General features: G+C 41.5%; 1 protein-coding gene across 1 annotated transcript in view; it reads left to right on the forward strand.

The window, feature by feature from the left end:
* The window catches only part of LOC122792709 (cubilin-like), a 3,134,001-nt gene that overhangs the window by 361,516 nt on the left and 2,746,713 nt on the right, over positions 1-25,772 (forward strand). Inside the window, exon 15 of the mRNA XM_044060295.1 lies at positions 18,754-18,935. Within this exon, the coding sequence (XP_043916230.1) occupies positions 18,754-18,935 (182 nt within the window). The remainder of the gene's footprint in view (positions 1-18,753; positions 18,936-25,772) is intronic.

Raw genomic sequence — 25,772 nt, forward strand, 5'->3', positions numbered from 1 at the left:
GTACCAAGCTCTCTAATGACTGTGTCCCATTTATGTACCTTGTTTCCTAAAGACAAATGCTGTACATTTTTGGTTTTAAGCTCAAGACCATGTTTGGTAAAGTACTGGTTCTGACAAGCCCTGCTTGGAGGAGTATACATTAGGGAATCTATAACAACACACAGTTTATGATAGTCAACAAACTTGGTTAGGAATAGACCTTTGATATAAGCTTTCACATCAAAGAAATATGTGCCAAATTGGAAGAGATCCAAGAAACAGCTGTGAGGGAAACCACTAGCAGATGAGAAAATACAACCTTCTTTTATTGTGTGCCTTTGATCCGAGAGCTAATTTACAACCCAATGGGGGATGTAAGGGGTTATATTTAGACTAATGAGTTTAATGTAATGCCTGCATGAGGGACCATTTCAAAGGCTTTAGTGAGGTCCATATGGGATGTATGGACAGAATGGCTTTTGCTTATGGCAGCCCTTACATTTTCAAATAAATCAACTAGATTAAGGAGACAGTTTGTATCTTTCACAAAACCAAATTGATTGTAGTTGAGAGTTTGTAAATCAACAACCCCCTCTTTTATTTTTTTGAGACTGACCTAGGTACTTTCCATGATTTTAGAGCTGATGCTGGTGAGGCTAATAGGATGATAACCATCATGGTATAATGTGGGAACACCTTGTGAAAAGGCAGATCACTGGCTATGTTGAAGAGGTCAGACACATATGCCATGCAGAGTGTAGAATAAAGACAATAGACTTCCTCTCATTTAGTAGCTTTATTAAACATGTGTAGGAGCCTCTGAAAAATATCAGGGTGACTCCCAGAACAAACAAAACTGTAGTTTATATAGACAAGGAGATTCTGACTCATTAGAAAAGTAATACTGAACAAATAGGAACACTGGAAGCATGATTAACCAATAAGGGCATTCCGTGTAGTTCTAAAGTTACATGATGTCATTACTTCTCTAGGCAGAAAAAGAAAATTGGATGCATTTCCATATATAGACATGTTTACTACTTTCAGACAGACCCTTCTCTCAGTAATTTTCCACTATGTGTAGACTGTCACGTCTCTATGTACAGTACATTTCAGATTCATACATTTTGTCACATACTCAAATTTCCCTAAGGCACTTACATTTTCTTTCATTCTTTACAATCCCCCATTTGATGCTCTGTAAGCATCACCATTTAGTTCTTTATACATTTTTCCAAATTCTAACATAACCATACTATTAAGCTTTTCAATTTCATCATTAATAGTACTCTTTTCTTGGACATCATCAGTTATTATAGGCATGTGAAAGTTAGGCACTTTGGCATTTGTTTTGAAAGACATAAGCTTCAATACACAAGTTTTTATTATAAACAATAATAGAAAAATAAAAATGATTAATACTGCAATTGTTAAAATCAGTTTAAGTAGGCCTCCTCCCCATCCAGAGAAGAGATTTGTTAGCCAAACCCATGTGGAGCTATCAGCTTTTTCAGTTTCAGAGAGTTCAGAAACCTTTTGTGTAAGTTCAAGATGGCTCTCAATTTTGTGCTGATTGTCAGGAATAAAAGTACAGCACTCCTCTTGGATTAAAGCACAAGTATCCCCTTTCCTAGCAAGCACAAAATCAAGTGCCATACGGTTTTGGAGGACCACAGCCCTCATAGCAGTCAGTTCATCAGTCACTAGTTCTAAAGTGGAAAAGGTGGCATTGCTTAAGACTTCAAGGAGTTTAGAAAGCTTTCTCAATTCCCAGATTGATTTTACAGCCTCATAAGCAGATATTATACCTGCCCAAGATATGACATCATCTCCAAGTTCCATGTGGGCCAGTCCTTTAGTACTTGCATGAGCAAGATCATGATGATAAATCCATGATGCATCCACGTTTCCCACCAGATTGGAGGGTGTTTTTATTTCTCAAGTATTTCTAATTTTTCCTTGTGGTAATGCAGTTGTTGTCGAATGGCTGGGACTAAATAACCTAAGAAACAGTTACCAGACCATTTTCCTGGTAGCCATTTGTAGGCTCTTCTACCACACACAAAGTAACAATTTTCCACCTTAGTAGTAATATTACTGTCTATATAACCTTGTTCAGAATGAAACACCTTTTTATCGATTATTCCCAGCTGTTGATACAGAACGGAATTATTTCTTACTTCTTTGTATGTTTTATATACCAGTTCACAAAATGAATCGTAGGTTGTGTTACAGTAGGAGGAGTCATTATTACACCTGTAGGGAACTGTCACATTGCAAAAAACTCCATCCTACCTTGACTTTACCAAATTTCTGAAAGCACACAGTCCCATTTTGATGGTTAAACAGATGTAATGCTATTCTGTCTTTTGAAGTGACATTTGAAGGTCATAGATCAGATTCGTCCAAGTTTCATTAGCCCCTAAAGGAACTGTGCTTAGCATCAATCCCCCATGAACAGTATGCAAAGCAGTACAGATCCAGCAATCGTAGACACTGAGGGATGATGCATAAGCAAATTTAATAGCTTGGTAGGTGTTGAAAGGTGGATGCCAGACTGCCTTTTTGTGAATGTGAGTGGTAGTTGCTGTAAAGAGGAATGGCCAGAGTAGAAAAAGGAGTACAAGAAGAATGGTGATAAGAATGGCCATCCAGTATCATTGAGGAAAGGCACGTTGCACTGGTGTAGCAGGAGGTGGGACTGGTGATATGAGTATCTGTTTATTATCAGTCATCTTCTTGCAGTGTGGTGGTTTTGCTTCTGGTGCGAGCTGCAATGGGTTCAGGAGCAGGAGCAAGAAATGAAGAGAAATGAAGAAAGGAAGAGGCTGCTGGGAATCTGATGGTTCAACTTTTTTAACGTGTGACACGTGGATCCACACAGGAGAGCCTTGAAGTCGAACTGCTGAAGAAGTGGTAAGGAGTACCAGAAATGGTCCCTTCCAATGAGGTTGGAGAGCAGTTTTTCGAGAAAATGACTTTACATAGACCCAGTCCCCAAGTAGCAATGAAGGTTCCAGGAAAGGATCTGGAGATTGCTGGGCTGCTGCAACTTGTTTGTGATGTTGCTATAAGACAGAAACAAGAGATTTACAGTAAAGCAAAGCATTAGCATCAAAATTATCAATTGCAGAAAAGGATGGCAGTGGTGTCATGGAAATATGCATGGGGCGTCCCATAATAATTTCAGGAGGGGAGAGACCCTTTGTTGGGTGAACTTGAGAGCGGATGGAAAGTAATGCTAAAGGAAGGGCTTGTACCCATGTCATTTCTGTTTCTGAGGTAAGTTTCGCTAACCTTGTCTTTAGCATTTGATTCATTCATTCAATAAAGCCAGAGGCTTGAGGTCTATAAGGACAATGAAATTTAAGTGTAATAGCTAACATAGAACATAGTGCTTGAATTAATTGAGCAGTAAAGTGTGTACCCCTGTCAGAGTATATAGTACAGGGAACTCTGAACCTGGGGATAAAATCATAATACAGTTTTTTAGCAACTGAGATTCCATCATTTTTGGTACAGGGATATGCTTCTAACCAACCAGAGAAAACATCAACAACAGTCAGTACATATTTAAAACGAGTACAGGGTGGTAGTTCAATAAAATCCCATTGCAAAGAGCAAAAAGGCCCCTGAGGTTTTGGCACAGGTTGAGGTTGTGCTCTAGTCCCTTTTGCAATGTTATTCTGTAAACATACAAAACAAGTATTAAGAAAATGGCATACAGAAGCTGAGAGGGAGGGCGCAAACCAGTCCCAAAGTAAAGCCTGAATACCAATGTGGGAGAGTAAATGGTAAGCTTTCATAACAGAAGAATGCATAGATTTGGGCAGACAAACCTGCCTTCCAGATGCTGCCAAATAGATTGTGCATTTTTAAAGCAGTGAAACTTTTGCCAAGTCTCTCTTTCAGCTTCTGCAGCTTCACATTGTAAAGCTTTTAATACATCATGTGTAAATAAAGATGTCTGCATGGATTGTTGATAAATAGGCTGCATATTATTTCCCTGAACAGCACCATGTAGCGAAGCCTGTTTGGCAGCCCAATCAGCTAAGGCATTGCCTTTTGTTTCAAAAGAGTCATCTGATTGGTGAGCTGCACATTTTACAACAGAAATTTTTGAAGGCAAGAGCAAGGCCTTCAGTAAGTTATCGACATAATAGGTGTGTTTTATCACAGTTCTAGATGATGTCAGGTATCCAAGCTCTCTCCATAATGTTCCAAAATCGTGCACAATGCCATAGGCGTAGTGAGAATCAGTATAAATTGTAACAGTTTTTCCTTCTGCCAGTTTGCATGCATGCATTAATGCCACATGTTCCGCCACTTGAGCTGATGTACCTCGTGGTAGCCTACCGGTAGAAATGACTTCATGCGGGGAGCAAACTGCCCATGCTGCTGTTAACTGGCCAAGATCATCACATAAGCAGGATCCATCTACAAAAAATACGTAATCAGGGTTAGCAAATGGGGTATCAGCAAGATCAATCCTAGGAGGAAGCTCAGAGTTAACAACACACACACACAGTCATGGGGCTCTCCCTCAGCATCAGTTGGAATCAAAGAAGCTGGGTTTAGTGGTGGGTAGAGGACAACATGTATTGCGGGATTACTGAGCAAGTTTATTTCATACCTAGTAAGTCTCACTTGCAAAAGGTATTGGGTTTTAGTCTTAAGAAGGAGAGCTTGTACTGCATGAGGTACTGCTAGTACGGTCTGATGACCTAAGGTCAAAGGGTTGCCATATCTATCAATAAGGCTGCTGCCACCACTGCCCGCAGGCGGGGGGGGGGGGGGTATCCTGCTGAAACTGGGTCTAATTGAGTATTGTAATAAGCCACTGGTCTATAACCTTCTGCTTGAGGTTGAGCCAGGAGGTCCAGTGCAAACTTATCCCATTCTGAACAGAAAAGAAAAAATGGTTTAGTGTAATCAGGTAGGCCCAGAGCAGGTGGATTCATTAGGGCAGTTTTAATAGCTTGAAAAGCTGCTTCACGATTGTCTGACCAGGGTAGAGGGTCGGTTGTATCTTTTTTAAATAAAGGTAAGAGTGGTCGGGAGAGTTCCAGGAAATTAGGGACCGATTGTCTACAATACCCTGCTAGTCCTAAAATCCTCTTAGCTGGCATTGGGTCATGGGCCTTGGCACCCGTTGAATAGTTTCAATTCATGAGGGAAGAACACGGCGAGAACCGGCTGCAATGATGTGACCCAGATACGGGTTGGCAGGATTGTAGCTTAGCCTTGTTAACTTTAAATCCTCGTTGAGCCAAGAACCGAAGTACCAGCAAAGAATTGTCCAAACATGCTTGTTTGGTTGCAGAAGCAATCAGTATATCATCTACATACTGAACTAAGATTGAAGTAATTGGTAACTTAAGATCCTGTAACTGCCGAAACATTTCCCTAGAGAAAAGCATAGGAGACTTGACATACCCTTGTGGTAATCTAGTCCAGGTGTACTGTTGTCCTTTGTATGTAAAGGCAAATAGATACTGACTATCTACATGGATTGGTATGGAGAAAAATGCAGAAGAAATATCTATTATTGTGAAATGCTCAGCAGCTGGGGGAATACAACTGAGTATCATTGCAGGGTTAGGTACCACAGGAAAGGCTGGTAGAACAGCCTTGTTGACCTGTCTGAGGTCCTGTACAAGCAGGTAAACCTGTCTACCAAGTTTTTTCTCTGGGAGAATGGGTGTGTTACATGGACTGACCATGGGCACAATAATGGACTGCTGTATCAAAGAGGATATTACTGGCTGAATACCTAATTCCCTGTCCTTAGAATGCATATACTGTGGTACAGAAGGCAACTGGGCACCGGGTTTTAATGTGATATGAACAGGTGTAGCAGATTTGAGAAACCCAACATCATTATCATGCGTAGTCCACAAGGAGGCGGGTATTGTATCTAAATGTTTTGCAATTAGAGAATCCGTAGTTGTCAAAAGTTGTAGAGATACAGAATCACTGAGGAGACCAAGGGCCTCATTATGAATCCCCGGGGGCACCTGTAAGAACACACTATTTTCAGTGCAGAAAATAATAGCCCCCATTTTGCAGAGCAAATCTCTGCCTAAAAGTTTTAGTGGTGCTGATGGCCCTACAAGGAAGGCATGTTCTTGTAGGGACCCTAAAGTGACTGGAATGGGCACTGTTTCTGAGTAGTTGATAAGTACTCCAGAAACCCCTACTCCTCTAGTAATTTTACTTGATATGGATGCCTGCCACAGCGGAAGAATTTAACATGGATTTGGTAGCTCCAGTATCTATTAAAAAGGGATGTCTACCATTTTTAAGTGCTAGCGTAACATATGGACCAGTCTGATCAACCGGTAGCAGGGGAAACAATTGCTGTTGAAGCTGTTCAGGGAATTCCTGTTGTGCTTGAGATTGATTATGGCCTTCAGGCCAATTAGGTGGGGTCCAGGCCGAATTCCACTGCTGAGGAAAAGGATTGGCCTGTTGTGGTGTCTCAGAAGCAAAAGGATTATTATTGCTAGTAGGAGGCGATGGGGTTGGGCAAGATAAGGGCAGTCACTTCTCCAATGTCCCACCTGGCCACAATTATAGCACTCAGATTGTTGCTGTGTGGTCGTCTGTTGGTGCTGTGGTTGCTGGTATTGTGGTTGCTGATAACCACCGGAATAGTTTTGGTTGCGGTTTTGACCTCCTCTACTTCTTCCTTGGGGGTTCCCCTTCTTGCTCTTCCCCTGCCCATGCCTCTCTGTGCAAATGCAGTAAACATTTGAATTTGGGCATTCACCAGGTCATCCTGGATTTTTTTCTGCTTTACAACCAGTTGGTCAGACAGATATTGAGTATGGGTTACCAATTCATGTAAGCCTAAGCTTGGCCAGCTGAGACAGACCTCCTTTAATCTATCACGAAGGAACGGTCGCAAACTGTCCACAAAGGTGGCAGATAACCCACTGGCGGCTGCTCCTTTGGTAGGTTCAGGGTAGCCAGAATAAGCTTCAAAGGCTTCAGTTAAATGGCTAAGATAGTCTTCGATAGATTTGTCCTGTTTTTGAACCACTGCCTTGATTGTTGACCAATTTGGGGTTGGAGGGACAATGACAATTATTGCATCAATAAGGCATTGATGTACTGCTTCAAAACTGTCATCACCCGTCATTCCATGTTTTGGAATTGGGGTGGGGATGTTAGCATGATCCCAAATTCATTTAAAAATATCCAGAGGGACAGCATATTGAAGTATAGCATGGACTTCTTCAATAGTAGGATTTTACAAGTTTACATGTCCCATAAAAACTCTTTGAAACTTTGCTGGGTTACTTCGAATTGAATGGAGGGACTTTGTTTTTGCTTGGAAATCTACTGCCAACCACGACCGAGGCACCACAATGGTGGCTGGTGCATCCTGACTTCGGGAATGGGCTGGGTTAGGAATTTCTCTGAGGGGCATCAAATGATCAACTTCCTCCAAAGAGGGGGACTTATTGGAGTCAGGATTAAATTTGTCAGGTCCAAAATATCCATCCTCACTATTAGTTATTATAGGAAACTGACCATAGGGGCCGTACCCATACTGGTGGCTTCGCCTGCTCTCGCCCCAATTCCTGCGTCTAGGTTGAAAATACATATGGGCATAAGTGCCTCCTTTGGTCTTTTTATTATGCCCCTTTCTATCCTTTTGGCTGCTCGATGGGTGTCCTCCAGATGTCAGATCATACCTTCCAAAGGTAGAATCTGGACTTTGCTTATCATCCTGTGGGTCTGAATCAGGCCTATGGCGCTCAATATGACTTTCTGAGGGAGGTGGGGTTGCCTCCCTATTAACTTCCAGTGGATTACGACGTGGAGGAATACTGGGCAGTGGCCCATTATCTACTGGAAGTGGTGGTGGAACTGGTGGAAGAGGGAGGGGTGCTGGCAGGCCGTTGTCCGGTTGTTGTACCGGTTGAGCTGGATTATAGGGTGGGGGTGCAGTGGGAAGACATATGTTGTCATCCTCGGACGACTTTGTAACCTGTAATTTCGATAGTTCCGACACAGGATATAAGCCTTTGATAGGAGGTTCTTGAAGTGTTTTGCAATTTGCGACATCTAATTTTCTAGCTGTGTAGTTTAAAGCCCTCAGCTGACATTTTAATCTCTCTTGGTTATCTTTTAATCTAGATACAATAGAGTCCTTTTCTCTATCCTTCTCTTCAGCCATCCACTGATTGAGCGCTGCCCAACACATCCCCAGTACCTTTTTACCTTTTTCCTTTAATCTGGTTTGTAAATTTGACAAAATATCTTTGTTAAAAGTCCCATTTTTGGGAAATGCAAGTTTATGGTCATTTTTGGTGAGGGAGACCCACTGAGACAAATGCAAACAACTGTCCGGGGACACACGAGAATAAATATAACCTGCAGGAGTTCCTTTTTCTGGCTCCTTAAAACTTCCCACATTTGCTCCCATGATCAGAAATGATCACTTCTGTTTATTCTGTTTAATACAGAAAGAAAACAATGATCAACGCCATAATAACCCACACTCACACGTGCATACTTATGTCACCAGAACTTTTCGATTAATCCCTCAATCACACATCAGGCACTACACAAAGAAAATCATGCTATTTACCTTTGAACTGAAAGAGAGTAATGGAATAAACATATGAAAGTATGTTCTATGTGCCCTGCAGTTTTTTTTTTTTTTTTTCATTCGGACAGGACAGTGGTGGAGATACTGCAAGAAAAGACAAAATTTTGTCTTGGTCCCAAAAGCTGCAAATCCACCAGCCCTGGCAGCACTGCCAGATCAGATCTGAGTCATGGCACTAATTTGTAGAATAAAGAAAATAGACTTCCTCTCGTTCAGTAGCTTTATTACACATGTGTAGGAGCCTCTGAAAAATATGAGGGTGACTCCCAGAACAATCAAAAACTGTAGTTTATATAGACAATGAAATGCTGACTCATTAGAAAAGTAATACTGAACAAATAGGAACACTGGAAGCATGATTAACCAATAAGGGCATTCCCTGTAGTTCTAAAGTTACATGACATCATTACATCTCTAGACAGAAAAAGAAAATCGGATGCATTTCCATATATAGGCATGTTTACTACTTTCAGACAGACCCTTCTCTCAGTAATTTTCCACTATGTGTAGACTGTCACGTCTCTATGTACAGTACATTTCAGATTCATGCATTTTGTCACATACTCAAATTTCCCTAAGGCACTTACATTTTCTTTCATTCTTTACAAGAGACAAAGGCTGAACTTGCTTAGGAGGGTTCAGCAATGTTGTACTTCATACTAACTAGGGGGTCTATATTAAATTCTCGAAAGCTGACAATGTTGAATCTGACATTGTTGACACAGGAATAGCGAAACTGCAGAACATCGAACAAGTAGACGGAAATCTCCATAAGGGGTGATTTCTGTTTACTTCAATGTAGTGCGGTCTCGGAGTTGGTCTATTTAAGTAGCAGGGGGTGTGAGGGATGCAGTGGGGCTTGCTCCCCTGCCTACACTGTTTAGTTTTTTTTTTGTTGTTTTTATTTTTTTTTCTGAACATTCGATGTTTTAACAGTTCGATCACTAAAGAGTGACCTTTAGTGATTCAAACTGTTAAATATTCGATGTTCTAAGATAGACCCTAACTAGGAGACAGCCTGGTATATTTTCTGGAGCCAAGGAGCTATTCCTTTTGTTTTTGGATAGCTTCTAGGATCTGCACCCTAATGATTTTGGAGGAAGGTTTAGTGATTCAAGGGAGGGAACATGGGGTGAGTTAGAAGGTGAAATTAGAACTGAATGTATCATCTAGAGCATTGGCTTTGTCTTTGGAATCAGAATAGTTCAAATGGAGATTTCTGCAGTGTGTTGGCTGTTACTTGTTGCACTTACATAATTAAAAATACCTTTTAGTTTTCCCCGGAGTAGGTGGCTACTTTTATTTCTTATCATATCATAGTATTCCTAATGGCATGTTTGAGTTCACTAGTAGTCTGCCTAAGTGCTTTCTTATGTTAGGAAGTAGGATAAGTATTCTTTTATATGAAGCAAGCAGTTTTGTTTTCCTGTTATATTAGAGCTTGTTCATTCAGGATTTCTATTGTAGGGGCTATTTTTTTAATTTCTTATTATATGTATACTGAATAAGGATAAGTTCTCCATGCATTGGTTTTGATGAGCATAGAAGCCGGAGGTATAAGTAGCGCTCTTGTGAGGGTCTATATTACATCATCAAATCCTTAAAAAAGCGAACAATGATTAATCGACCTCATGTAAGCAAAAGCTTACAATGTCGAAACCTCAGAACACCGATTTTTTGTTCCAAAAAAAAAAAAAAAAAAAAAAAACCCACTTTAAAACAGTACATAAAGTGGGGGGCTTCATCCCCACACCCCCTACTTAAATATACCAACTCCGAGATCACACTACAGTGCTGAAAATGGCAAAGTAATGGAAGTGTCCAAACTTAATTCTTTCCAGGGAAAGAATTCACTTAAAAGCCGCTTTGCTATTTTGCCTTTTCGTTCTTTTACGGTCGATCAGGACGCATTCGACAGAATGCTTCTTAATCATGTAATAGGAACACCCCTCATGGTTAGGTCAGTGGGAGAGGGGGGGACGCTTTTGTATTTCTTCAGGTACATAAAGATATTAGGGTGGCTTTGGAATAATCTCTGTATGTGGTAGTTATGAGGAAGGATAGTGTTAGAGCTGAGGGAGGAGATGACAGTTTAACTGCCAGATTTTATCGAGGAAGGAATGATGTTACTAGTGGTGCAGCCAGAGGCAACGTTTGTAAGGATGAGGTCAGCTATGTTGTCACCTCTGGTGAAAAATTGGACAATTACATCTAGAGGATTGGTATTGATAAAACCAAGGGACCACTGACTGTATTTATTGCTTGTTGTATAACAATTTCCATTTAAAGGATGAGTAGTTGAAGTCACAGAATATTAGTGTTTTGGGATTAATAGGTGTAGAATCCAGCTTATTAAGGTAGTTATCATGATCATCAGGAGACATTGAGGGGGAGCTGTAGTTGGCAATGAAGTGATAACTGGATTAATTTTGTGTGATTAAGATATGCAGGAGTTCCAGATTAGCATATTGATGGATTTCATATTCAGTAAAGGGAAGCACATAAACATGGATACTCCCCCTCTGCTCATAGATGGTTTTAATGAGTGAATGGCACATTGCCTTGGTATAGAGAAAGTGCTGTCAGCACACACACACACACACATATATATATATATATATATATATATATATATATATATATATACAGACACACACACACACACACACACACACACACACACACACACACACACACACGCACGTGCACGTGTGTGGTTGTGTATTGAGGAATACAAGATTGGGAATCTTTTTGTTTAGATATTTTGAGCTGTTTAATTGTGATCTGATACCACTGTGCAGTGCTGCCTTTGTCCATGACTTTAGTCAGGCAGTTAGCACAGAGGATAAAGACCATGAGATGTTAATGAGCTTTTTCCTCTAGTCCAGGATTTGATTCACTCAACCTACAAATACCTACTATATGACGTGAGTAAGCCATTTAACCCAACAGTGTTCCTGGGCAGAGTCTGAAAATGGTGCATGGGAAACAATGCTGTAATTTGGTTAACACATGTAAATAAAAAACACATAAATGCGTACATACATGTGCAAGCAAATAAATAAATAAATAATAGCTAGTTTGGAGTTTTCTAGGTTGGAATTTTCAAGTGATAGACCTTTCCTGAAAAGGTGCTATAGGAGTAGAAAAAGTTTTAGCCAATATACAGTAGCCTTGAGACGAGATGTAAGCCATTCTTGGTGAAAAGGCTGATCTGTTGATCATTACCTGCCATACTGAAGCACATTACATCCCCTCTTGAAATGTGACCACTTAGTTAACTAGCCTCAGCTAAGTGGATCGAATATTAGTTTACTCTTTTTGCGTTTATTTAAGAAAGGAAGGTGCCTTCTTGTAACTGTATAATATAGAGAGGATTATTACAGTTAAGGAAGAAGTACCTTAATGTTTTACCATCTGTTTGACTAAGGATTCATTGCATAAATTCAGTTCCTGTATTCTAAATTTGGTATGATGCTTTTCAGGCTGTGAATGTAATGTTGAGATAGCAGTAGTTACATTATTGTTCTGGCCCAAAATCATTTATTTAATTAAAGCAGAAGTATCCATCCCATCAACTGCAAGCTTGCCACAAAGTATACATTATACATGCTACAGATGGAGACTGAATATTGATGCGAAAGTTATATATTATATTATATTAAAATTGCTAAAGGTGTTTTCAGTTATATTTTAAATCTGAAGTAGTTTACTTCATTTTATCTTCAACCTGTGGGTTATGGATCTGCATCAGATCCGAGCCGGCAACTTCTACTAGCATCAGCTCTGAGCTCCAAACTCCTCCCCTTACCCATAATACACCTCCATTGCCTTCCATCTCCAGATCTCATTTGCTGCGAATTGCTTCAGCATCATGTCTCTTGAACTCCAGCTAGTCAGTGGGTTAATCCTTCGTGAGTAGCTTTTTTCTAAAAACTTTTTGTCATTGTAGGTCACCTTTCACCTCTCCCCTCACTTGGTGCATCTAGTGTTAGAGTTTTAGGTTAGTTAGAGTAGTTTGTACTGTTGTGTAGATTGCAGCTTCCCCTCCCCCCTTTACTGTTTTTCTGTATACGAGTGTGGTGAGTGAGTATGTGTGTGAGTTAGTAGAAAGAAATTTCCTGTTTTTTATTAGGCTATCTAATAATTAGTATGGCTGAAAAGCTTGTTTTCAAGTGTTGCACAGAGTGTGGCCATAAGTTATCACCAGCGGATGGCCACACTCTGTGTGTATTGTGCTTGGGTGTGGCCCATTTGAGTGTGAACTGCAACATATGTGCGGGCTTCAACCCCAGTGCCATAAAAGACAGAAAGGACAAGTTGGCCCTCAAAGGCCTTCTTCCTCCTTCAGACGCTGTTTCCTCGTCTCCAGCTTCAGTCATAGCTGCTGCTGTGGCCACCTCTCCCTCCCAGGCTGGGACTCAACTTCCTGTACCAAAGCCTGTGGTAGTGGAGCAGAAAAGGGGTAGAGTAAGGAACAGAGAGTCAAAGACGAGGGAAAAGAGAAAAAGGTCTCCGGACCTCGCTTCTCCTACCAAGACACCACGGATCCGTGACTCCCCTCGGCTCCGATCTGCGAGCTTCTTCCCAGAGCCAGAGGAGACACATCCAGCTTCTTGGGCCTCAGTGCCCCGACCTGTCAGGTCGGAGTCCATGGCCCCGTCGCGGTCCACTTGCTCCTTGTCTGACTTGGATCTGGGTAAAATGATGAGGAGTTTTATCCATACACAGATCCAGATGGGAGTATTGCCAGGCCCCCCTCCCTCAGGGGGGGCTCACTTCCCTTTTTTAACCTATATTTCCTTCTCCGATCCAAACTTCGGGTTCGGAGTACTAGGATCCGAGATTGGCTTTGGTCAGGGGGTCAGCACCGATGGTACCAGCTTCCTCAACGTCGACAGCTGCCTGGAGCATTTCGGATCTGACCAGCTTGGATCCGAGCTGCTCTTGGAGCTGGAGCTTAGGTGTCAGATCTGAGGGAGTGGAACCTTTTCCATCGGCACTGACTTTGTCGTGCCAGGTTCCCTCCCCTGGAGCTCCGTCCACCTTGGGCCCGGCTCCGATTCTCTCATCAGACCCAGGGAGACTGGCCTCCTTACTGGTTTCTCATGAGGTTCAATCTCCTTCAGCATTCGACATGGTAGAAACCATTCTCTCCATCGGATCGAGACCCCAGACTGCCCTCTCGGACTCCTCCCAGACCCCCCTCGGCTCTTTCTACAGTCCCCATCATTTTACCAGAGGGACAGCCCATGCTCAATGAGCCCCAGACGGTTCCCCATGAGGAACAAGTGGCTTCCGAGCCCCCCCCGGAGAGCCCCACCGGAGAGATACCTCATAAGTATATGTGCAAGAGGATGCACATGGACTCCCCCGAGTCCCTCACTGAGAACACAGACTTAGATGATGGAGAGGGTTCCCCTAGGTCACCTCCCGAGGATGTTTCCTTTGGAGACATCATGGAGATACTGCGCAAATGGGGAGGTCGGTCTACCCCCAAACCTTCTTCTGATGAGTCTGTGTTCCTGTAGGCTTTCAGCATGGGCCCATCTACTTCCTTGGTGCCCCCTCCCGCGGATCCTCTGGTGGATCTGGTCACCTCACAGGCATGGAAGGAACAGAACACCATGGAACCTATTCTAAAAAGACTTGATAAGATCCTTAGCCTCCCCATAGACAGGCCAGCTTGGAATAAGGGCTCCCCCGTAGATGCCATGGTGGTAGCAGCAGCCATTAAGAAGGAACTTGCTCAAGAGAGTTCCTCGGTCCACCCTCCTAACCGTGAGTCCCGGATAATGGACCACCTAGGGAAGCGGGTGTATGCTTCAGCTACCTTTTTGATTAGGGTGCTGAGCTACTTTGCCCATGTCACCAGACTCCAACGCAATCTGGTAAAGGAGCTGGAGGAGTCCTCCCCCAAGTCCATGTCGCAGGAGGACAATGCTTCTTTCTCCGCGAGGATGGCCACTTTAAAAGCAATATCTAACATGTCCATGTGACTCCTTTCACATGCTATGGAAGGAGCAGCTAGGGCAGTCAGGTCCAGCGTATCCATGAGGAGCAATGCCTGGCTCAGGCTATGCCATTTTTCCGAACCCTTCAAGGCGTCTTTTACCAATGCTCCTTATGACAGCTCTACACTCTTTGGTAAGACCGTCAAGGAGACATTAGTCCAGAGTGAGAAGAATGGGAAGACACTGTCTGCCTTCAGGATCCACTTCTCTAACCCTCAAAGGTCCTTTACCCAGAACCAGAGAGGGCAAAAGAAGATGTGGTTCCAGCAGTCACAATATTCCTGGGACACTCAGGGCTCTTCTTCCCCCAGAGGTAGAGGGGAACAGAATGGACACTGGCCCAGAGGCAGAGGGAGTACGAGGAACTTTGGGTCTTGAGATCCCTTCTCTGACAGACCCGGACAACAACCCTGAGGGGTTGCCCGACTGTTCTACTCTGGACGCAGTCGGTGGATGATTGTCCATGCACCTAGTGGCATGGGAGTCCATAGCAATGGACCGCTGGGTGCTTTAGATTATATCCAGAGGATACAATATCACAGTCAAAGGAGGCAGCGGAGCACAGCAGTAAAATTCAAGAATTTAATCCCAGAACAAACAGCAAGCGCTTTTGCAGCAGCAACTGCTTTATCAGACAAATAAAGATCCAAACAGTAGTACTTTTAAACAGCAAAGCAGCCAATTAGCATGCAAAAACAATTAGGAATTAACAAGAGCCCTTAAAGCCACACCAGAAAATGCAGCTCAAAGCTCATTTATAAATACAAAAACATTTAATTCATAAAAACATATAAAGCATTTCATTCAACAGCCAAAAAATGCAGCTCAGAACTCATTATATAAACATGAAAACATTTCATACTTAAAAGCATATAGAACATTTCATTCATAAAAACATTATAAAAATACTGAACATAATTAATATCTATCTGGCTAAGGGCCTATTCATTAAAACTGGTTTAATAGAAATTTTATCATTGAGGCCTTTCCCCATATTAGCTTTCATTCTAATAATCCAGTTCAGTTCTTTGCTTTCTACCTTAGCTCTATGTGGGCCCTCCCTTATACACACATTGACTGTTTCAACAACCATAAACTTAAAATTGTGCTGAGCACCTAGTAACATGATGTGCTTAGATAAAGCATTAGTCTCAGCTCTCCTGGTGATATCATATTGATGCTCCCTCATCCTGTCTCGTAGCTTGCGTGTTGTCATCCCAATGTAGAAACAGTAACAAACCATGCAGTAGGCTAAATAAACTAGACTCACTGTGTTACAGTCAGCTCGAGCATATACATCTAGAACTCAGGAAGGTAAGCCACATTTCTCTTCACCCACTCAATTTTGCAAACAGAAAGTGATCAACTGTAAACTGAGAGTACCAGTTACTTATGCCAGCAACATTAAATTGTTGAAGGACATCTATGCTAAACACTGGGATATACTCAGATCTAATGAGACAGTGGAATCAATAGTAGGAGAAGCCCCGAGCTATATGTATAAGAATAAGAGATCACTTAAGAAATTGCTATGTTATCCAAAGTTTAACTCCAGTACTGATACACAGCTTAATATTGGTACATGTCCTTGTCAGGCATGTAACTACTGTCATTTGATTGACAGTAGTGCTGCATTTGAACATCCAGATATTCATAAAAAGATGTTTTTCAGAGCCAGAGCTAACTGTAACAGTGAATCTAGTTTATTTAGCCTACTGCACGGTTTGTTACTGTTTCTACATTGGGATGACAACACACAGGCTATGAGACAGGATGAGGGAGCATCAATATGATATCTCCAGGAGAGCTGAGACTAATGCTTTATCTAAGCACATCATGTTACTAGGTGCTCAGCACAATTTTAAGTTTATGGTTGTTGAAGCAGTCAATGTGGTATAAGGGGAGGGCCACATAGAACTAAGGTAGAAAGCAAAGAATTGAACTGGATTATTAGAATGAAAGCTAATATGGGGAAAGGCCTTAATGATAAATTTTCTATTAAACCAGTTTTAATGAATAGGCCCTTAGCCAGATAGATATTAATTATGTTCAGTATTTTTATAATGTTTTTATGAATGAAATGTTCTATATGCTTTTAAGTATGAAATGTTTTCATGTTTAATAGAGTTCTGAGCTGCATTTTTTGGCTGTTGAATGAAATGCTTTATATGTTTTTATGAATGAAATGTTTTTGTATTTATACAATGAGCTTTGAGCTGCATTTTCTGGTGTGGCTTTAAGGGCTCTTGTTAATTTCTAATTGGTTTTGCATGCTAATTGGCTGCTTTGCTGTTTAAAAGTACTACAGTTTGGATCTTTATTTGTCTGATGAAGCAGCTGCTGCTGCAAAAGCGCTTATTGTTTGTTCTACTGTTTGTTCTGGGATTAAATTCTTGAATTTTACTGCTGAGTTCCGCTGCCTCCTTTGACTGTGATATTGTATGATTTAATTTTTGGAGGACCAGTTTACCTACACTATAGTCTTTGTTCTATGTTGCTATATCCAGAAGATACTCTATCACCTTTGTGGGTTCCCCCAAGTCTCCCAGACACCTCCCAGATGTACCACCCATGCAAAGGGAGGCGAGGCAGCAGCACAGGAAATTTCCAAGATGCTAGAAAAACGAGCCATCGAAACAGTCCCCCCAGATCAGTCCGGATTGGGCTTCTACTCCAGGTTCTTTTTGGTGCCAAAGAAAATGGGGGACTTAAGGCCCATTCTGAACCTCTCTACCCTGAACCTGTCAGTTGCCAAAGAGAAGTTCCGAATGGTCACATAACAGTACCTACAAGAGAGTGACTGGATGGGGTCATTAGACCTCCAGGATGCTTACTATCACATAAAAATGCACAGAAGCTCCAGGAGGTTCCTCCGCTTCCACCTAGGAGTCAATCAGTGCCAGTTTTGAGCCCTACCCTTTGGTCTCACCACAGCCTCCAGGGTGTTTACCAAAGTGATGGCAGTGGTAGTGGCTCACCTGAGGCTTCAGGGGATTTAGGACTATCCGTACCTGGACAATTGGCTCCTCATTGCTCCCAACAGGCATCTACTCTCCCAAACCAGGGATTATTTCCTGACTCTTGCCATGCATTTGGGGATCACAATCAACACATCCAAATCTCTCCTAGATCCTGTACAGGTGATAGACTACATTGGTGCCAGGATAGATACTATTCAATGCAAAATTTTCCTGACCCCGGAGACAGTTCACAACCTCAGGATGCATGTTTCTCTGATCTACCACTCTCATCTCCCAATGGCGGAATTGGTGTTGAGGGCCTTAGGCTCGATGGCGGCAACCATAACTCTTCTCCCATGTGCCCGGTTACACATGAGAATTCTACAGTGGACTCTAGCTGTACAATGGTCCCTGTTGGAACTGCTATTGACCTATCCAATCCAACTCTGTCGAATTTGTTGGTTGCCCCTCATATGCTGGATGTGCTCTCCGGACATTGTGGAGGGATGACCTTTTGTTCCAAGCTGGCCCAAACCACAGTGAACATGGATGCCTCCCAACTCAAGTGGGGGCATTGTTTGGTCAGGACAGTCCAAGGCCTGTGGTCCCCCATAGAGACCAGCTTGCAGATAAATGTTCTAGAGATGAGGGCGGTCCTTCTAGCTTTGTAGGCCCTTCATGCCTTTCTTGCTCTGGGAACAATTGCTATTCAGTCAGACAACATGTCAGTGGTCTGGTATATCAACAAACAGGGAGGGACCAGATCTTACTCCCTTTGTTGTGAGGCCATGAGAGTGTGAGAATGGGCGATCTCCACCAGTCGCTTTCTCATTGCAACGCACATCCAGGGACAGTCCAACATTCCAGCAGACAGGCTGAGTCGAACCATTTTCAGTTATATTTCAATTTTATTGCAATATCATATATATATTAATCTAAATAAATGCTACTTTTGTAATGATTCATTTCTGTATCTAATGCAAATCACACCAGTGTGGATGCGTTATGAGTCACCGGACTTCTTAAATATCTAAAACATATATCATGTTTCACAGCACATGTGCTATTAAATATTACCCTGTCACTACCTACATTCTCTCACTAATTAAAGAGTGGCTCTTGCAAGTAAATTATAATCTGAAAATCTTTATTTAGTCATTTATTTATTTATTTGCAGAATGTGGAGGTCAGCTTGAAGGCACTTACGGCTCCATTAACTCCCCTGGATATCCTGGTAACTACCCTCCAAACAGGGATTGCTACTGGACTATTTCAGTGAATCCAGGCTTAATTATTACATTTGCCTTTGGAACACTGAGTATGGAACACCATCCTGACTGCAACTACGATTACCTTGAGGTGAGACAGTCTTTTTATATCTTGTTATTTGCAGTTCCTGTTTGTCACAGTACCAGCACAGCATTATTGAAATCTGGTTTTAACATAAAGTTAGGCATGGAGCAGGGACCACTTCTCAGGTGCATTTTCCAAAGAGCTCACTAGATATTTTGAGCTGTTTGATTGTGATCTGGTAAAAATTATATGTGACTTAAATTTTTGTTTGTGAACTATGGTAGTGATTATCCTTACGTTGAGAGACCATCATCCTGATTCCAATGATAGCTCAGTATCAGTTTGGGCAGATTATTATGGGGTGAGTAGAATATCTCTCAACTGTCCAGATTTTCCTTGAATGCCTAGATTTTTGCCTCATAGTTTTAGTGTGTCCCTCATAAAATGTGTGGTTTTCTGACAAGTAATTGAGGATTAAAAGTCATTTCATAATGATAGACGATTTATACACTTTATATCCATCAAACAATGCATGTTAATGCAAAAAACTGCTATTCCTGCAACTTTATTAGTTTATAAAAGTAATATTTAAAATCTGTCCCTGATTTTGTTTTTTTGACCCTACCCATTAATTTTGTCTTTGTCTTTGTCTACAATTCCTGTCCAAGAGGTTGAGAAGTTTGGGCATGATAGTCAGTCTGGAATTTTAAGTTTAACACTGGGTGGCTGTAGTGTGCAGTGGGTCCTTGTGGTTTTCAGGCAACTTGGATTAATGTAAATTATCTGTGGCAAAGCAATAACTTATGTCGCCAATATTTGCAATATAAAGACCAGTGTTTGATTTGTATTTAATCATTACAAAGACACATGCAGAATTTTGTTGAATGATTTTTTTTTTTTTACGGTTCAATTAATGTTGATTTTTTAACTAAGTAACTCTTTATCTGAAAATAACAAGTTAAGAAGTTTAGCCCACATTTCCTTATCCTAAGTGACAGTCTCAGCTCTTCCTGTGGGATCTGCGTGCATTCTTAGGCAAGCTAAGTGATATAGTCACTCCATATGTCCTGGAGTCTGCTCAGTGACTCCTCCCAGTGGGACATGCCTAGTTTACCTTTTAAAGGACTTCTTCACAAGGTTCCCACACCACCTCAACTGACTCTGTCATCTTGGAAGAGTGGTAGCAGTATTCTGCGATACTTCCATATTGGTGAGCGTGTTATTTTTACCATGGAGAATGAGGCCAATTACCCTTTGACGAAACCTCATTTCTGGTGGTTTGGTCATGACTAGTAAATTGCTGCTTTTGTCCTATGACTCATGTCTTGCTTTTCCATCACAGCCCAGTACAACACCTATAGTACTGCTGTGGCTACACCCAACTGCTGGTCAGTCTCTTAATCCCCACTACCTATGGTCATATACAAAGATATCAGGGGATTTGCCACTCAGCATAGCCACCTGCAACCCCACCTGCAAAGAATATTCCACTCTTTTCTGGGAAAGAACCCTACCCTTTTATTTGGAAGCATAGTTCCAACCTGCTATCTCCAGAGTCTGGGAAAATTTCAAAAATAACCAGGGCAAAGGGTCCATATCAAGGATACTATTTAAATATCGGTGCTGCTGGCTTGCAGCTTGACATAATAAGTAAATTTGAATTAAAACAAATTTAACTTTAAAAAATGCCATTATTTTCTGACAGTAATCTGCCATGTTTCCTAAAAAAATCAGATTTTAAGAAAGATAGGGCAACATTTTGAGCCAAAATCAGAGATGTCCCTGAAAAATCAAATACAGTTGAAAGGTATAGGAGGTATGGATTTTCATTTGAACAGCTTCACAGTCAGCAACAAGCCACTTCACTGAATACTAGAGAGCAAAGTCACTTGTGGCTAAGAGGACAACATCATCTACAAACAACAAGGATGCAACCCTGATGTCCCCACACTAGATGTTGTCCAAACACTGGCTGTATCTTGATATCCTGTTCTTTGAAATTATAAGCATGACTTGAGATGAAACATAGCCTTGTTGGAGTCCACACTGAGCATATTCAGCTTATGATAAAATGTGGACACAATTCTCAGTCCTCAAATACTGCGATCAAGTAGCAGATAGCAATACTTTACTTCTACTCAGAATAAGCTGTCAGGTTTAGGTACCATTAAAAAGTACTTATTCATTCCAGGGACTGTACTACTTTGGGGAAAAAGCCTTCACTGTTTATTTTTTTTCAGAGAGAGAATGCTGTTAAATGTATATCTACTCTGATGACATAATGCTGCACTGTGTAGCCTGTGAAAGTTATGAGTATCTCATATATACCAATATGCAGTGTAAAGCAGCTACAAAATGCATGAATTGCTTTTCCTCCAGTAATTGCAAAATAGTGTAAAAGGTAAGGCTGTCATAACTGCAGAATGCTATTTTCCCAATGCTAAGCGCTATAGTTTTTCTGATGTTTATAGCATAAGCATATCAGAGGTAACTTTATCAGCTTCAGTAGTAGTAACTGGCAGTCATATTGACTCAGATCAAGCTCTAATGTATTCTTTGTACTTTCTTTTCATGCTTTCTCTGTATACCATACGTCTGTGCACCTCCTAGTTGTAGTCATGGTCATCTGGCACCCCCCCCCCCATTTTGCATTTCTATACTTATATAACAGGTAGGCTATACTGGAAATACTTTAGCAGTTGCAGCTTTGCTTGTCCAGTACGTGTACTAAAAGTTTTATGTTACCCTGTTCCTTATACAATCACCACAGTATTGTATGTATATTTAGAATATACTATTCTGTGGTCCTGTGTTTACCTTGGGGTTTTGTTGATATTGTCAGGATATAAAAGAGATATTGTAACTACAAAAAAGAAATAATGCACGACCATTAAGTGTATCTACTTCTTCAACTTTAGGTCTCACAGTTCTAATGTGAAGCCATTTTTTCCTGCTGCATTCTTAGTCATTCTTTTTTACTATATCCATATTCTATTGCTGATTCCTTCCCCTACACTTTCTGCCTTTCACTTCCTGTCCTGTACAAATAACTCCCCTCATATGCGTGGTCTCCTTCTGCTTCAGCTTCTAAGATAGTATTCTTAATGCATTTCCTGGATCTTAAAAACTGCTGAAATAATTGGAGTTGTACTCTATGTTTCCTCTTTCATTACCTTCTAAAGCCCCACTTCTGTGTACACTCTGCAACCATTTTTATGTGCTACATCAGGCAGTTGTATACTACAATGCTTGAAAAGCAAGCATAACTATGCTGAAGAGATGATTGTGCTGTCTTATTAAATCTAAGTACTGGAGGAAAAGCAACTCATGCATGAAATAAGGGTCTCTTACCTCTACTTAAAACAATTTTGTAAACTAGGGTCCTGACTGCAACCTGAATGCAATTGCTGAAGCAGGTAGCTCAACAGGCTTCATACCACTTCTGTCTCCTACTCTCCACCATATTTATATAGTTATAAAAGAATGACTGAACCAAAGTGCTCAGTATATGCTGTCTAATTTAGTGTGGTCAGGGGAGTCAAAACTGTCACTTTAAGCTGGGATGTTGTCACCACACAATAGAATCAATTGCACCTTTGGTGTGGTATGTGGCCCTCCAAAGCTAACCGCTAATCTGGTTATCCTTATTATATAGGTACCTGCATTATTCCTGTACTAACAAATGAGGAATCCCTCACTGCACTTTCTACAAATCACTCAGGTTAATGGATTATTTAAATTAGGAAAGATGCAGCAACCACACACTTACTCCTACCATGACATACCTCTCAACCTCTTAATGGAAAAAAATCTGGACAAAGCTTGACAAAATGGGGGTACAAATAGGGACATATTTTAAATATTGCTCTTATAAACTTAGACATTTGCTAGAGTAACAGGATTTGTTTTACTATACATTTTCTGAAGAATCTGAAGTCTGAAACTCGAATGCATGTCATTATTTAGTGACTTCAATCCTGAGAATTGCCAGGAAAAATTAACAGTCTGCATATTGTCTGCATCTGCTTTCACTATTTTACACATATCAAACTCAAAGTGATACTCCAGCAGATACTGTAGAACAGGGGTATAGCCAGTGAATTCCATGTTGTACTCACAGAAGCTTATTGCTGCCCTCCCATCAATCTAATAGGCATTTAAAAAAATGGTCACGTCACTCGAGCTGTTGCCCTACCCCACCCCCAAACTTCATGTGTTTAACATTTTTAACTGCTCAGTCAAAAATTGTTAGAGGTATTGTTTTTAGATTTGCAGTCCCACTCTATAAGCAAGCTTTATACGCATTTTGAGGCATTAATCTAGATGGTTATAGACATAATATGGCTTGATAAAGCCCCAAAGTTTCTAACATGTTCAGAAAAAATTGTACTCTTTAGAGTAAAAAGGGTATGCCTGGCTACAGCCTTGCTGTAGAACTGATAACAACCCTCTTACAATAGTCCACAATCCCAGTACTCCTCTCCACTATAACTGAATAATTTTGTTATGCTACCAAGCTTGACTACATCTGGTTATATTTTAATGACCCTTCAGATGTCATTTAGACACAGCTCACTGACCATCATCTTCTTTTTCTAATGATGTGCGGTTCTAATCAGGATGGCGACATCATGCTATTTGTCCTATAAATATATCAGATGTTTTTTCATTACAGAAGTGTAGCTAATGAGCCATATTCATTGTGAGGAGAGAAAACCAAAATGCTGTCACTACTTTAGGCTAATCAGAAATTCTGGAAGCACCTTGCCGTTGCTCAGAGACATAATTAACTGCTGTTTGCACTGATTTCTCCAAGCTTTTTGCAACATTCTTGTGGTAGTGCAGTTAACTAATATTCTCTGTGTGAGGTGCGAGGGTATAAGGGTTTGAATCTTTTTCTCTGGCAGTTAGTTTGATCGACTAGGCTGACCGCGGTGGTGCAGTGGTTAGCGTTGCTGCCTCACAGCATGAGGTTCTCTGGTTCGATCCTCGGCTGGGGTGCCTTCTTTGCGTAGTCTGCATGTCCTCCCTGTGGTCATGTGGATTTCCTCTGGGTGTTCCGGTTTCCTCCCACATCCCAAAGACATGCTGTAAATGGATTGGATACTCTAAATTGGCCCTAGGAGTGAGTGTGTGTGCCTTCTGTGGAAGATTGGGCACCGGGCTGGCAACTCAACACCATAAACCTCCACTGCCAATCATGAGCAGACAGATGATCTGCTGTGGTGACCCCTAACCGGGAAAAAGCCGAAAGAAGTTAGTTTGGTGCCAATTAGCCTGATGAGCCTGGTCTGCAAGGCCATGGAAGTATCATCATGGAACTCATAAACAAAGACATTGGAGATCTCCAAACTCTGGACCCCACACAGTTTGGGTTTGTAAAAGCCAGATAATGTCTCCTAAACCTTATAGACTTCTTTGAAGCAGTCACCAAAGCCATAGATGAGGGTAAGGTGGTTCACACAGCTTATCTAGATCTCACCAAGGTGTTCATCACCATCCCCCACTCTGGAATTATAGATAAACTCACTAAACTAGGTATAAATCCCTATGTTACAAGATGGGTTGCCAACTGGCTTATGGACAGAACCCACACTGTGAAAGTAGCAGACTCCAAATCAGACCTCAGACCAGTGACAAGTGGAGTACCACAGGATTCAGTCATGGGTCCTCTCCTGTTTGGTATCTACTTCTCTGAAGTACAGGCTAACACAGAAGGTCTTTGGCTAGCTAAATTCACAGATGACTGCAAACTAGGAGCCATAATTGAAACTCCTAACAATGTGGACATCCTACAAAAGGGCCTCACTGAGACAGATGCCTGGTGTCAAAGCCATGGTCTCAAGCTCAATGCCAAAAAGTGCATTGTCATCCTCTTTGGTAAAAACTCTGTACCCATGAACTACCACATAGGCGGCAGTCTACTTAACACAGAAAGTGTGATAAGAGACCTTGGGACACAGGTGGACAGTAGTCTCTTCTTTGATAATCACATTGCCACAGTGGTCAGGAAATCCTTCTATGTGGCACATCTCATCACAAAAGGTTTCTCATCCAGAAAAAAAGAAGTCATTGCTCCCCTCTACTCATCACTCATTAGATCCATTATAGAGTACAACGCCCCTTTTGGTATGTACCTCACAAGACATCTACAACAACTGGAAAGGTCACAAAAATACCTCACAAAGAGGATTACTGGCCTCAAACAGATGCCTTATGCAGACCGACTCAAAAAACTCCAGCTTTACTCCATCGCATATCGCCTACTCAGAGGTAATCTCTGCCTAACATACAAAGCTATGTCAAACCCAGAGCTGATGGACATGCTCCACTTAAAGAAAGACCAATCCCTCCGACCTACATGCTCTAGGGACTTAAACCTTGTCACCACAATAAACAGAACGTGCTGGAGGGATAGATTCCTGTCCCAGTGACTTCCCATACTCTGGAACAGACTACCTATCTATGTCAAACAGAGCTCCTCCTTAGCACTCTTCAAGAAAAATCTTGATGATTGGATGGGTAATAGGAAATTCACCCCGAGGATTACTTCTGTGGTTCTGCTTAACAGGGGCACAGGAAAATAATTTTCTTGGGTGGCAAAAGCCAGGGTACCTTTTTGGCTAGGCTTGTATAGGCCCTAGGGCCAATAGCCTAGTACCTACCTATGAACCTATGGTGGACTAAAGTTCTTACTTGTTAATGTTCCTTCCTGTTCCAAAGGTACAGAATTTTAAATTTTCCACCTTCATTTGGGTACTGTGTGACCTTGAGCAAGTCAGTTACCCAGACAGTGCTTTGGGGCAGTTGAGAATTTTGGCTAGGCTCCTTAATGGTCTCCTGAACTGCATGCCTAGTAAGTACCCACCTATTCATGACAACTTGTGCAAATGTGATCAGCTT

This window comes from Protopterus annectens, chromosome 2.part0 (assembly GCF_019279795.1).
Source record: "Protopterus annectens isolate FY-2018-M chromosome 2.part0, PAN1.0, whole genome shotgun sequence".
Lineage (NCBI taxonomy): Eukaryota > Metazoa > Chordata > Ceratodontiformes > Protopteridae > Protopterus > Protopterus annectens.